This window comes from Gopherus evgoodei, chromosome 7 (assembly GCF_007399415.2).
Source record: "Gopherus evgoodei ecotype Sinaloan lineage chromosome 7, rGopEvg1_v1.p, whole genome shotgun sequence".
In the NCBI taxonomy this organism is placed as follows: Eukaryota; Metazoa; Chordata; order Testudines; family Testudinidae; genus Gopherus; species Gopherus evgoodei.
In genome coordinates this window covers 64,389,731-64,403,305 of record NC_044328.1, presented here as the reverse complement: position 1 = coordinate 64,403,305, position 13,575 = coordinate 64,389,731, and the positions used below count along the sequence as shown (strand labels likewise).

General features: G+C 36.1%; 1 protein-coding gene across 1 annotated transcript in view; it reads left to right on the top strand.

Moving 5' to 3' along the window:
• Positions 1 to 13,575, top strand: part of LRMDA (leucine rich melanocyte differentiation associated) — a 992,983-nt gene that overhangs the window by 833,758 nt on the left and 145,650 nt on the right. Inside the window, exon 6 of the mRNA XM_030570748.1 lies at positions 13,452 to 13,539. Coding sequence (XP_030426608.1) covers positions 13,452 to 13,539 — 88 coding nt within the window. The remainder of the gene's footprint in view (positions 1 to 13,451; positions 13,540 to 13,575) is intronic.

Below are 13,575 nucleotides of genomic sequence, written 5' to 3'. Positions count from 1 at the left end.
TCTGAAAGAAAAAAGCTCTTCTTTAAGGGACTGATAGGTTGTAGAGCGATGCTTAGCAACAACATTCCTGTGCCTTAAGTAGCTGCAAGCCCCTAGCTGAACCCTTTGATGTGACTGTCAGGGCAGATTTATTTTGTTTTAGCACATTGTCTACTTGTCCAGATGTATCAGGAGATAAAAAGGAGTCATGTTTACACTCTTCCTCCCCCCCTTTTTTTTTGAGATGTAATTAAATCCTGTTTTTGATGAGTCTCCGAGAGATCGAGATGAAGAAAACAGGAACTGGCTTGAATAGAGGGAGAGGAAACCTACTTGCTGGTCTAACACCTGCCAATGTAGGAAAATAAAGTGTAAAGCCACAGTGCAATGTGTTGATTTGGTCCTGCAGAAGCCTTAGATTTTGTCTTTGCTCACATGCTGGTAGTTCACCAGAGCAACAGAATCCAAAAAGACCTATTAGAAAGCAGTTGTCATATTCCATAGATTCTCTCCAACTTGCCCTGTTTTTATATTTGCTTGGTTAGGTTGAAAATAATCACAGTCTCTCTCTAAAATGCTAGGTTTATAGCTCACTTATACTAGAAGAACTTTTGACTGCAGTAGATGGTTGTCAATCAGATGCATGGAAAAAGGAAAATCTTTGAGCCTCTGTGGTCTTGAATTAACAAATCTTCTGTGCAAGGCAGGGCCTTGCTGAATTCTGCCAGAGAACAAATACCACAGATAAATCCATTTTTGTTTATTTGCTTTTTTAACTTGCACATTTAGCAACACTGTTCTGAGCGCTATTAATAACCTGCGGTGTGCAGTGACAAGCCTGATTCCAACGTTCAGCACACTGTGGGCATGCCAAGTGAATAAAATGCTTGCTTTAATCTGCTGTTACAAAAGTTACTCTATTTGCATCTTAAATAGGTTACACTATAGCACCCCCTTCTGCTGACTTAGCTGTCTGACAAGAAGCTTCGCTCCAGCTCAGTTTTCTTCCCACATGCCTGTAGGAAGACTACTTAAAAGCATTTTTTTTAACCTTCCCAAATTTTTAATTCCCATGTCTGTTAAGCAAGGAGAGCAACATAGCTGAATAATAGTTACCAAACTAATGTTAACCTTTAATCTTTAGGGTCAGACTTTAATTTTCATGTAGATTAACCTTTTATAATTCATATGTCAGAAGGAAAAAATCATTAATTTACAAAGTGAGACAGCATGGTATAACAAACTGAAAAGCAAAGATAATTCTTTGATATTGCAAGTTACTAGACTTAGGTCTATTGTATAAAGTAATATACCCAGTAACCCTCTTCCCAGATTGCCATTGCCTGTATATGTTCTGAAAATATGGTAGTGTTATATGTCCTCTTTTGTGGAATAGCCACGAAAGCAATTTTCCTTGCTGGTTCTAAGCTGACATCTGATGACCCCTAGAAATCAAGTGGGCAAGGGAATTGAAGAGTTTATAGACCACCTGTATGTCAAAGACTAAAATGTGATATATTTATGGTATCCAAAAGAATTCACTTATACTGAACTCAAATACAGTGAAATCCATCTATAGACAGATAGACTGATGGTCTGTGATTTCTTCAGTGCACTGACTGGTGCCCACTACAGCGCTGGTAATAGTGAATCATTGCATATAGTGAAGTTCTGTTAACATAAGTAGAGGATTCCACTGTATATGTGTAAATGTTTATTTGTATATGTGCAATACGTATGCATGTGTAAATATGTATATATGTGTCTGTATAGTCTATATGGTACTATGCACTATTATCTAATATAGACTCAGAAGTACCCTAGCTCACAGATTTCTAAAGATTAAGCATTATTTGCAACTATTGGATTTACATTCAGAAAATGAAATTGCTCTTTGGATGCCTTGTTGCTGAACACCTCCTGCTGGCTAAACCCTGGAGTTCAGATAAAGCACTTCACAACTGGCTGTATGGTGCAATACTGAATGTAATGCAATGTATTTTGTATTGGCTTTTTTCATACGAAAATAGTGCAAAAACAATTTATGGTGGATTAAGGATGGATGTACCAACATAAACGAAGTCTAGAGGTGACAATATATCCTCTCTCAAGTTGTGTCTCAGTGCACGTAAGTCCCATCTACTTCATTGGGATTTGGACATAAACATCTGATGGAAGAATTTGGTCGGCCATCTGTAGATGTGCTATAGTGGGTGAAGGGTACAAAGGCCAAACATTATGGAAAATGAATGGAATTCAGAGATACTGAAATCTTACACATTCTTAATTTATTTACATGCACATTTGAAACTTACCCATCTTTTTGCAACTTCTTTCTGAGTTATGATGAATTTTTACAAAGGACTGAATGTTGTTCTTTAAGTCCTGAGAGATGGTTGCATGATGTAATGTAATGAATGAAATGTAATAAACGTAGAATTAAGGTAAGAATAAATTGGGAGCACAGGCTTAATGCTCTTGAGAGGAGCCTGCATCTGCCCATCTAGAAGTGCATTTGTGGTTCTCCTTACACGACATCTCAAGGAATAATTGTGTAAGACTTACACAGTTGTTGACAAAGGCTTATTTTTTTATACTGTTAATAGTTTTTTTTCCCCTCTGATACTTTAAGACACACCACTAGAAATTTTCATGTGTGTGTGCATATATACACATGGCATAAATAAGAACATAGGCTGCATTCTCAGCTTCTTTTACAGGAACATAAACAGGAACATTAATTGAAAGTCTAAGACAACACAAAACATCTTAGTGTGTCACACACTTAAACATTTCTTGCATGGACTACATTTTAACCAAACTTGGAAGAGCAACGCAAGATCAGCATGCTCTGCATGTCTATTGTGTATTTTGTTGGGCCATTAAATGCTTGTCACTGGTGGGATATTTTCCTGGTTTACTTAATGACAATCGTGGGAAAATTAAGAATCCAGGAGAATTTATAGTTTGATTGTTTGGTTTTATTTTCTCTGCCATTTAGTTGAAAATCATTGAACTGCAACTTGAGTTTATTTTGCCAACTATTGGCAAGTGCTAATCCAATCACTTGAATTATTATGTCAATTTCATAATTACTCTAACCTCAGATCTATCTCCTGTGGGTACCAGTATGCTTTAAAAGTACAATTTTTGTCCTGTGAAGCCATCTCAAATCAATTATTCTTATTTAAAAATCCAAAATCAGATTGTACAATGGATACGCTTCATACTGGATTATATAAATGGGTTTGCTTTCTGCAATACCATTTTACTGTATTTAATTTCTCATATCTGTACCTTTTCCAGTAACAGACAACACTATACTGCTGGAACTTGTAGCTCTGGTGCTTCCTTTAGGATCAGATTCTAATTTTCATTATGTTGAATGGTACTGAACTAATGGAGGAGTAAGGAGCCACTTAGCATGAGTGAAAATATTAGAATCTGGTCTATTATCACGGAGGAGATTACAATGCTTAGGGCTGTTCCTCCTTCCTTCCCAGCCCACTCACTTAAACTTGATCTGACTAGCAGAATCTTCCCCAGCTGCTTGTTCCGTCAATTATAGATACTTTTTAAAAAAATCTTAAAAACAAATATTCTTTAGCCCAACATATCAAAGTCAGTTTCTTCTGGCAGTTCACCATAGTTTGAAAAAGAAAATCAGTGCTAAATATAATTCCTAAAATACTTGGCTTCAAGTGATATGTTATAAGTTGAAAAAGAGGTCTTGAAAGTCAAGGAAACAAATGTACTGTTGTTATACATGTATTATATGTTACAGTAAAACAAATCAATTCAGGCTGCTTAGAAGCAGTCACTGCCTTGTGATTATATTTGTGTAGTCTTGGGGTCTTTGATCAAAGAAAGTTATTTCAGGCTAGGCCTAATCCAGGCTGCTTTAAGGTGTTTAAATGGGAAAAAAAGGTTGACAACAGCTGGGATTTAAATTTACTTTCACCTAACTTTTGTTTTGAAAAGATTTCTATTATTCACTGCTTCCTTTTTCATACAGAAGATGGATCATTGAGTAAAGCTAAAAGGGAAAGAGGATATGGGAGGAAATGGGTGGAGACTTTGAATTAATCTTCTGAAGAAAAATGTTTGATCAGTGGGTAGGAGAGGATGAAAACCTCTGATGTTGACAGCAGGCAACTTTCTGACTAGCGTGTGATTGACATCTTTGATACTCCAGTGGGGAGCTAGTATCCAGCCAGGCTCAGGCATCCTCTGTCTGTGGGTGGTAGTGTTAATAATGTGGCAACTGGAAAGATTAATTGTGGACAAGCAGCGGGATTACGAGGAGGGCTTCACAGGTCTAAAAGGAACAGTGGTAGGAAGGCTTCTGATCTATCAGCCCAAAAGGAAATTAGTTAGGGCAGACTGGAGCAGCTTAAAAAAAGAGAGGAGGGAGCAATACAAGAGGGAAGTATTTAAGATATTAAAGCAAAATGTGAAGAGGATATTGAAATAGGTCATGAGGGGACAGGACCAAAGTTCTTGAAAGGTAATATGCCCTTTTCCAGAGGTAGCTTGAAAGACCTTAATGCACTACATACCTTTACAGTACATTCACAGTTCAACTTGTTTTGCAGTGAACTGGTAACCATTTGACTTGCTTAGTGATTTGAGCTGCCATAGAATGTAAAATTCATTATTCATTTTGAAAACGGGGTTGACGATAAATTGTTTGTCCACTGCCAACACATAAATTCAAGTGAACAAATATCAAAGGGCCTCTCAGTGCAAAATACCACGGAGAGAGTTTACATAAGCTGTATCTGCAAGTAACTATCCACTGCATATTTTACTTCCCACCCTTTCTGGTAGTAGTAGGGATTTTGCCAATACATTCTGCATTACCATTAAAGAGGCTATTCATCATGCTTACTAATGTTATTAATCAAGATACACCACAGTACCCTTAAAATGAGATCATTTTGATAAATCATGTATGACATGAAAAGACTTTATTCCTTTTAAGTGCAATTTAGACTATAATTTTTCCTTCATTTATGAATCATGGAAGAAACATGGATAAAATTCCCTTGCACATTTACACCTTATCTCCAGTAATAATTCAAAACTGCTCTTAGATGAAAATTCAGGGTCTGATTCACCAAAGCTGAATGCCAGCTCATTATTTTCTGGCATTCAATAGTCCAAAAATAATGTCCATACATTAGGTACTATTCACAATAGTTAGATTTGGCAGCACACCAGAGATATCAATTACAGTCAATTAAGCCTAAATGAATAAGAATTCTCTTATGTTCATTTACATTTTTGATCCAGTTATACCCAACCTACCCTAACCTTGCAATTTTGTATTAGGAAGCCAAAAATTATAGCAAATTCAGATGTGGTTTCTAAGCGATTGTCTCCTATACATGAAAATGAGGAAAAGGCATTTTCAGATGCCATAAGTTTTGTTAAGCCTTGCGTTTATTTAAATAAATGAAAGTGTTACTTTTCTGGCTATAGATTATCAGAGCTGTGATGCTGACCCCAAATCAGAAGATCACTGTTCTCTTTGTCTTCCAACAACCACAATAAATCAGCTGATTTTTATTAATAGCATCAAATCTGAATGTAACCTGATAAAACTCTCCAGAAGAGGTATTTGTCAAGCTCCCCCTTGCACTCTTGATTATAAGTGAGACACTTGTACTGTTCATTAAACTGAAGACTGTCCGAAATGTTGCAATATTTTCTTCTACCATTGAAATAAATGTTGGATAAATGTTTAATTATTCAAGTATTCAAGTTTTAAAAGAGAAAAATCAGTAGCTATATTTAATTTGGATGGCAGAATTATTTAATTTTTGGCATTTCTCAAACCATGATTCAAAGGGGACTGTCTGAGCTGAATTACAGTCCACCCTTTACTTCCACCAGCATTTGAAGAAAAGTGGTTGATTTCCAAGAATAACAAGATTATTTATGTTTTCTTTAACCATTAGTCTCTATAAATTGGGTTGAATGTGGTAGATGTACAATATATCCAGCCACTATGTGGAACGAGCATTTTGCAGCACTGTCCAAATCTTGGTTTTACCCCTGTGCATAGGGAATTCAGGAAATAAACATGCACATATCCTATTTTATTTTTAGTTTAATTGGGTGCCAATATTTCTCAGAAGCTTTGGTAGCCATCTGTCAAAGTATAGTTGATTCCTTTACCTCTTGGATGGTGCAAAAGTGTTGCTCCTTTAGTTTTTGTCTTGTACTTTACTTCACTTCAGTACGTGTGAAGGTTGTAATTCTTTCTTCGCATCGTTATAGAAGTGACTGTAGATTCACCTACTGATCTGAAAAAGCCTTGACTTTTGATGTGTTTCAAGCTTTCTTATTGAAAGTTTCTGGTTGCTGTACAAGAATAAAGTGAAGTAGAGTAAAGCCTTTATCCTACTGACATCTGCCCTTCTTTCTTGTCTCATGGATTCTGTGCATTAATAATATCAAATTGGTAGACCCTTCCCCTACATTTTAAATTTAATTCCTAGTAATGAGTTACTTGTAATTATAGACTAAAATAGTGTACTAGCTAAGAGAGGTCAGGCTGCATGTCATTCTAATGAAACATTTTCATAGTTGCTATTTTTAATAAAAAGAAAAAAAAGAAAAAAAAACAACCAACAACCTGAGTACCTGTTTGCAAGAGTCATGTTAAAAATAGCCTCATTTTCAGTAACACTGGCAAAATATCACAAGCGTAGTTTGCTTAAAACATGAGCATTCTTAAGACTTATAAACTGGGCAATGCAGTTCTCCCCCCGCTCCCAGGACAGTATTCATGTGCTGTTTGTTCCCTACTGTGGTCAAATGTCTAAAAACAGATTTTGAAACAAGTCACTATTTTTATGTGGGGTAAGTAGGTCATCTCATTAAGCCTGGAAAGATCAGGCAACTTGTGATAATGCCATGCAGCTGGTATTTCTTCATAATTAAAATGACTCTAATTTATGCTACAAATTTACCAACACAAATCCCCCAAAGTGGGACAAGTTCAGCATGAAAAATATTTCCTATGTTGTTAAGCAAAGCAAACTTCCCTGTGTAGTCATGCCATGCCACCTGTTGGCTTCTCTGAAACATGACAGGGTCTTGCTATCAGTCATGGCAGTTGTTTGACCTTTCTCTGACCTCTAACCTAGTTCACAGTAGAGTTGTCCTGAACAAGACCTTTCCTAGTCTGTCTTAAATAGTAAGAGCTCTGATAAGCCCAACCTTGTCAGTTCTTAAAGTCTCCTTAATTCTTTCTTCTTCTTTCAAGTTGAAAAATAAAGCTGTCAACTTTTCAGTATATTTCCCGAGTTAATATTAAAGTTTATGACAAAATAAATAAATTCCCCCAATATAACAGTTTTAAGAAATGTTTATCATCTTGGTGTGCCTCATTACCTGTTATGTGGAATACTTAAGGATTCAGTGTTAATTTTTTCTGATATAGTAGCAGCTGGAGCTTCCCCGCCCCACCCCCAACTAATATCAGGGCTCTATGGTGCTTGATGTTGTACAAATGTATGGTAAAAAACAGTCTCTGTGCCAGAATTACTCCAACAAAGTAAACAGATGTTTATGTAGGTAATAATAATAATAGTAATAAAGATTTTAAAATAATATATCTGTTAAAACATTACATTGTCAAGCACTGAGTACACTATTTAAGTATATTTACAACAGAAATCTTAACACTGAAAGAGGAGAGAAAAGGACTTAAAAAAGCAAATGTGAGTTGATCCCTACTCATAATAATAGAATATACTATCATATACTATAATAAAATATCATATAATAATTAATTATAATATCTAGCTCTACTGTAATGCTAGCATCAGTAAATCTCAAAGTGCTTTACAGAGGACATCAGAATCATTGTTCCCAGTATCGTATTTTCATAGACATTTTGGGAGAAACGGTTTAATAACTACAGAAACTGGGTAATGCAGTGATTTTGTGCATTCTTTCTTTTTTTGCAGTGTATGCGATGGAAAGTCATAGAAACTAACAAGATTTATTTAATGAACTTGAGCTTTGCATTTGATGATATAGATATTGTTGGGTTGATGATGACACTATTGTACTATCTTACATTTTTATTATCATTTTCATTTAAATATAAATTTATAAAATGACAAAAGGCACCGTTCTGACGCAGTAGGTGAATTTGACCAGCCTTGTTAAATACTGTGAGTCAATGTATGAAAATAAACAGCAATCCCACAAAACACAAGAATGGTAGATAATCATGCAACACAAACAGAAAACAAAAGCCACACTTTCTCTATACATTACCCTAAACAATATTCTCTTCAGCAGTCTTTTTAAAAAGATGGGCCTTGTAGTGTGCCATTAAAATGCAGAAGATTAAGTCTGAGGGGAAAAACACACTGTGATGGATAGAAAGAGCTTTTAAGCATCCCCAAATGTTAAAAAAAATTACAGAACTGACATGCAAACTATATATGCAAGAGTAACTTTGGCCTATATCCCGTATTTCTTATTAAACCCTACACTCTTAATTCTTCTAACCTTTTCCTGTTTTATTACTGATAACTAGCCATTCTGATACTACTTGTCAGGTCATACCATTTTCCTAAATCTTTGCTCGGTTCATTTTTTTCTCACATGTAGATGGGTAAATGTCAGTGACATATAGTTCACATATTTGTGAGGTTTATCACCGTGACCTGAGTATGTGTCCATTTTTGTATTTATATGAGAGGAAAAGAGATATCAAGGTCTATTTATATATCTTGATATGTATTAATATGGCAAGATATATATCAACTCCTATTTATTCTTGAGAAAGGATAAAGGCTTTATTCTCCCTTTCCCCCTTCCACACCTTCCTCCTTTATAAGACAAAAAGTACAGGCTGCTGAAACTAGACAGAACTGTTTCCAACTTTTGTACACTACATACAATATCTCATTTTAGGATGAGCAAGTGTGGCATAAGTACACAATAAGAGCTGAGTGATTGTGAGTGCATTGTGGAATTGTTGTCTTTTAGAGTATTTGTTTAACTACATTGTTAGATTTATAGCTTCTAGACTTTTTTTATATATAGTGGAAGAATTTGGTAGCTACCCCATCTCATTTCTAAACATGTCAGCGCTCTCCACCATCTCTCTGTTGGATCTGCTCTGGTAATGTCCAGAAAATGCCTTCTAGAACTAACATTACTTTCAATAATATCCAATGAAAAGTATGCCTGAGTTTTAATGTATTCAGCTGGGGAAATCAGTTTCTTGTGCAGTTAGCAAAATGATCTTAATAAACCATGTCTTTTCGTAAGTGCTCTGTATAGCCACTGAATTCTTTTAAGGGAGGATGCCAACTTGCTCTTCTTCCTGTGTTATAAAACTTGTCAGCTACAGTGTATTAGTGACTATTACAATTATTGGTGAGCGTGTATGTGTGAAGAATTTATGACATGTCATAGAAATGAAGATGATTTTTCATATCTCAAGGGTAAATATTTCAACATAGAAAATAGTGACCATTCCTGTCTTAGCATTTCTCTATCTGCAGCAAGTAGAAAAATACCTAGTATTAACAGGTCTCCCTGGGATACAGCAGTATAGCACATAAAGCAGCACCAAATGATTCAACAGAATATAAATTTCGTAAGCAATTGCCATTGTTCTAATTAAAATGATCAAAACTATTTTTATTTATGGGTAAGCTTTTTCTTTTCTCAGCTTTATAGGTAGTCTGTAGTTTTGGCAAAGGTGTTGAATTGAAATCCCAGTAGACTTCTGTCTTCTATTTTGTTTATTTAGAGTTAAGTTTTACAGTTCCTACTCCAACAGAACCCTGGAGGATATTCCTAAAGAACAGTTTAGACCCTGATTTGGCAGGGTGCTTAAGCATGTGCATGACTTTAAGCACCTGAGTAATCCCATTTACATCATTTAAACTACTCACATGCTTTGAATTTATGCATTGTAATTGCAGATACTAAGGTACAGATTATCAATGTGACCTGTTGCAACATTCTTATTGAACTCTTTGGCATGTTCTCAGTAGACAGAAAATCTCACTTCTTCACCCATTTTTTCCCTTTAAGCTATTTGTAAGTTATGTCCCTTCAAGGTCATTTTTGCACTGTAACTAGAACTTCATGTGCAAATAGCAGAACTATCTGAAGACAGAACTCTCACATGTCAATGGTATCACCATCAAAATATTTTTGTGAATATGAAGAATAATCTATACAAGTCACTTTGGAAAATAGCTTAAGGCAACCTCTCAGTAAACAGTAAGAAGAGAATTTGTGGCTTCCTTCTTCTAGCACACAGGTTTACACAAAAACTTGATACAGGATTTTCACTCAGTTGACATTTGTGCAAAACTGTCCAATCCCTATATGGTATTCCATGGAATTAAAACTTTTGTAACTGAACACTTAGCAGAAAAGTAATAAAAACTGTTGTATACTTGGCAGAGAATTACATACTGTACATAAAACAGCAGCAACATGCCAATAAAAAAATCTTTCTCTTCTTGCTTTTCCTAAAATTGGAAATAAAGCTAAATTGCCCCTTCACTATGATATCCTTTTTAGAAGCTCTTGAATTTTGCTCAGTCAGTGGTATTTGCTGAAAAGGCAGTTTCTTCCAGTAATTTTAGAAAAAGCTATCATCAAACTGTCAACAGCCTAAATTGAGATTAAAAGTACCAAAGAGAAACCTTCACTATTATCAGAGTCCCAAATATGAGTACTTGAATAGACAGATAACATCTAGAATGTATAATATGAGGCCTCCTCCATTTTGAGCTTTTGGAGAGACTTTGGGGGAAAAGATCTTATGTTAAATACATTATAATTACAGTTATCCTCATCTTGCCCAGTGCTACCTGGCCAAGATAAAACAATAGAGCATAGTGGACACATGCTCTGTACTTCATATTTGGGACTTATTGTATACATTAGTGGCCTGTCAATTTGGAGGCCTGATCCAGTGAGGTGGCAAATGCCTTCAGCTCACATTGTCTTTATTTAGAGTTGGAGGGCATTCAACATCTCACAGGTATGAACTCTTTTGTCTATATCTTCAGCTGGTGTAAATTGGCATATTTCAAATGAAGTCAGTGCAGCTACACTGGTCACCAGCTGAGGATGTGGCCTCTGCCTGTGGCCTTTTCAGCTTTGTATTCATGAAGTCGGAGGGTATAATGGTACTGAACTGCAGGAGGCAGTGGGAGAAGAAGCTGTGCAAGAATTAGCTATAGAATCCCTGTCATGATCTGTAACGTCCTTGCTATTTCAGGAGCCTTGCATTTGTCATAAGATGTCCTTTGTGCTAAATAGTGAAATGTTTTAGTGATGTGGCTAGATTTCTGATAGGGACCAAGCTGCGACTGCAAAAATCATTTCAACATATGACCTTGTGTGAAAACTGAAAATGGGTCTCCAGAGGTGAAAGGCTAGTATGCTAATCCACTGAGTCACTTACCTTTTAAACTGTATTAGCATCTACAAAAATCCAAGAAGAATGACAAAAAAAGGTTTTTAAATATTCATAGACTTCAAACAGAATATATATTCCTTATTTTTATTTTTATCATTACTATTTCTAAACCAGTGTCAATCGTAGTTTAATTTCTGGTAACCTTTAAAAAAAAAAAAAAAGGAATCAGTGTTTCCAAATGTTTGAAGACCTGCTGAGCCAAAACTTTATTGTCCCATTTTACATTAATATTTAAATTCTCATCAACCTTTGTAAATTATTTTTTTAAATATCTGTCCAATTAAAAAGTCTGAGTCAAACAGTGTTTGAGTGATTACAAAACCATTACAAGTAAACAGTGACGGTTACTAGGATTACTTTGATTTATTAGTAGCACTCATGTCAATGGGTGCTTGGAGAACATCATGCGGTAGACAATGGCTACTCTTGTCTCATGACTCATCCCATACATTGTCACTGGAATTAAGAAATAGCTTAATGGTTACATTTCTTCTTCCCCTTTGTTTTATCTTCTCTAAAAGTCATCAGTCTGATTTTTGCATCTAGATGAGTGGGTTGCAGCAGTAGGAAAAACAGTATGGTGAAAACTAAGTGCTTCATCTCTACCACATTTAACTAGCCTGGAAAGGACATGAAAGCCCTGGAGATTATTAACTGCACGTGAACACTAAGTACTGCTACTATGCTGCCAGGAGCCGAAGCAGCATGGTCAACTGAGCCAAGTGCTCGCACTTGGAACCAGGACTGCACCACTTGCTCTTTACACCTGGGATGCTCTGAAGAAGGGACCTGATGCTGGGACCTGGGACAGGACCAGTGCTGAGGTCATGCAGTAGGTCGGCCTTTTCCTTTGCATCTCCCTCCCGCCGCTTTGCACAAAATTTCCTTCCCCTGTCATTATGTAATGTCACCTCCTGCCGGCAACGGGGGGGAATCTCATTTCTTTGCAAATGTCTAATCCTAGGACTTGCCAGGCGGCGGCACAAATCAGATCCGCCCCATGCACTGTGGGAAGGGGGCACTAAAGAGAACCCACACGTTTTGCAATCTGTGTCTGTGAAATAACACTTTGTAAATGAGAAAATAAAGCCGTCTTTTTAAGGAATACTCTATGGAAATGATACATGTTCACAAATAAGACCCATCTTTTGCTTTAAGATCTCATTCCAAGAAAATAACATTTGCTGCCCTGTAACTCAAAAGCATAAATAGATCCTTGTTCTGGTCTTTGTAATGCCAGGTCTTTATAATATGCCCTTGGGATGCAACCCTGTCTCACTGGATAAAATGTATTTTGCCCTGCATTTAAAACACCTCTGTGTTTCCTTTGGATAATAGACAAAGGCGTAAGATCTGGAATTCTTCTTTATTGTGGGGAAAGTTTGGGATTGTGTTGTGTAGGGTTGTTTTTGTCTCTCCCCTGTACTGAATATGTGTTTTTTGATTAAATCAGGCTTCTCAAATGTCTCAAACTTTTGATACAGGTTATTTTTCCTTACAGCTGTATATTCTATTTAATTTCTTTTGCACAGTGCATTATGAGCATTCTCATTTGTGACATAACCACTTATCTTCCCAGTGAGGGAATGAGTAGTGTAAAATGTAGTTGTTGTTATTTTATACTACTGCTGAAAGAATCTGCTGACTGATGACTGTCATGCAGGCAAATGAACTCGTATTGAACTAACAATGACATTTTTAATGTCAAAAGATTTAGTGGAAGTATCATTTTCTAAAGTTGCGATGTGCATTCAAATATTTGTTTAGTGACACTATTCTAGTATCACTATAGGAAAAGTTAAACTACTTCCTTTTGCGGACTGGCAACTACATTTAAAATTCTTACGTTTTCCGCCTTGATTATTTATCAGTGATGTATATGACTGTCAACTCTGTGCATCTGTAATCACATCACATAGCTCATCTTGCATCTTTGTTTAGTCATTGACTTTCCTTTTAGAGTATTGATAATATTTGTTTTATCATACAGGCCTCCTCCAGTGACACTGCCTCAGTCTCACCCAAGACTCACTATACGCCGCTGCCTTCAGGATCCAGGGATCTCACCAATCACAGAGGTAAAAACTAAGCTTTTATTGCTATGAACCACTGCA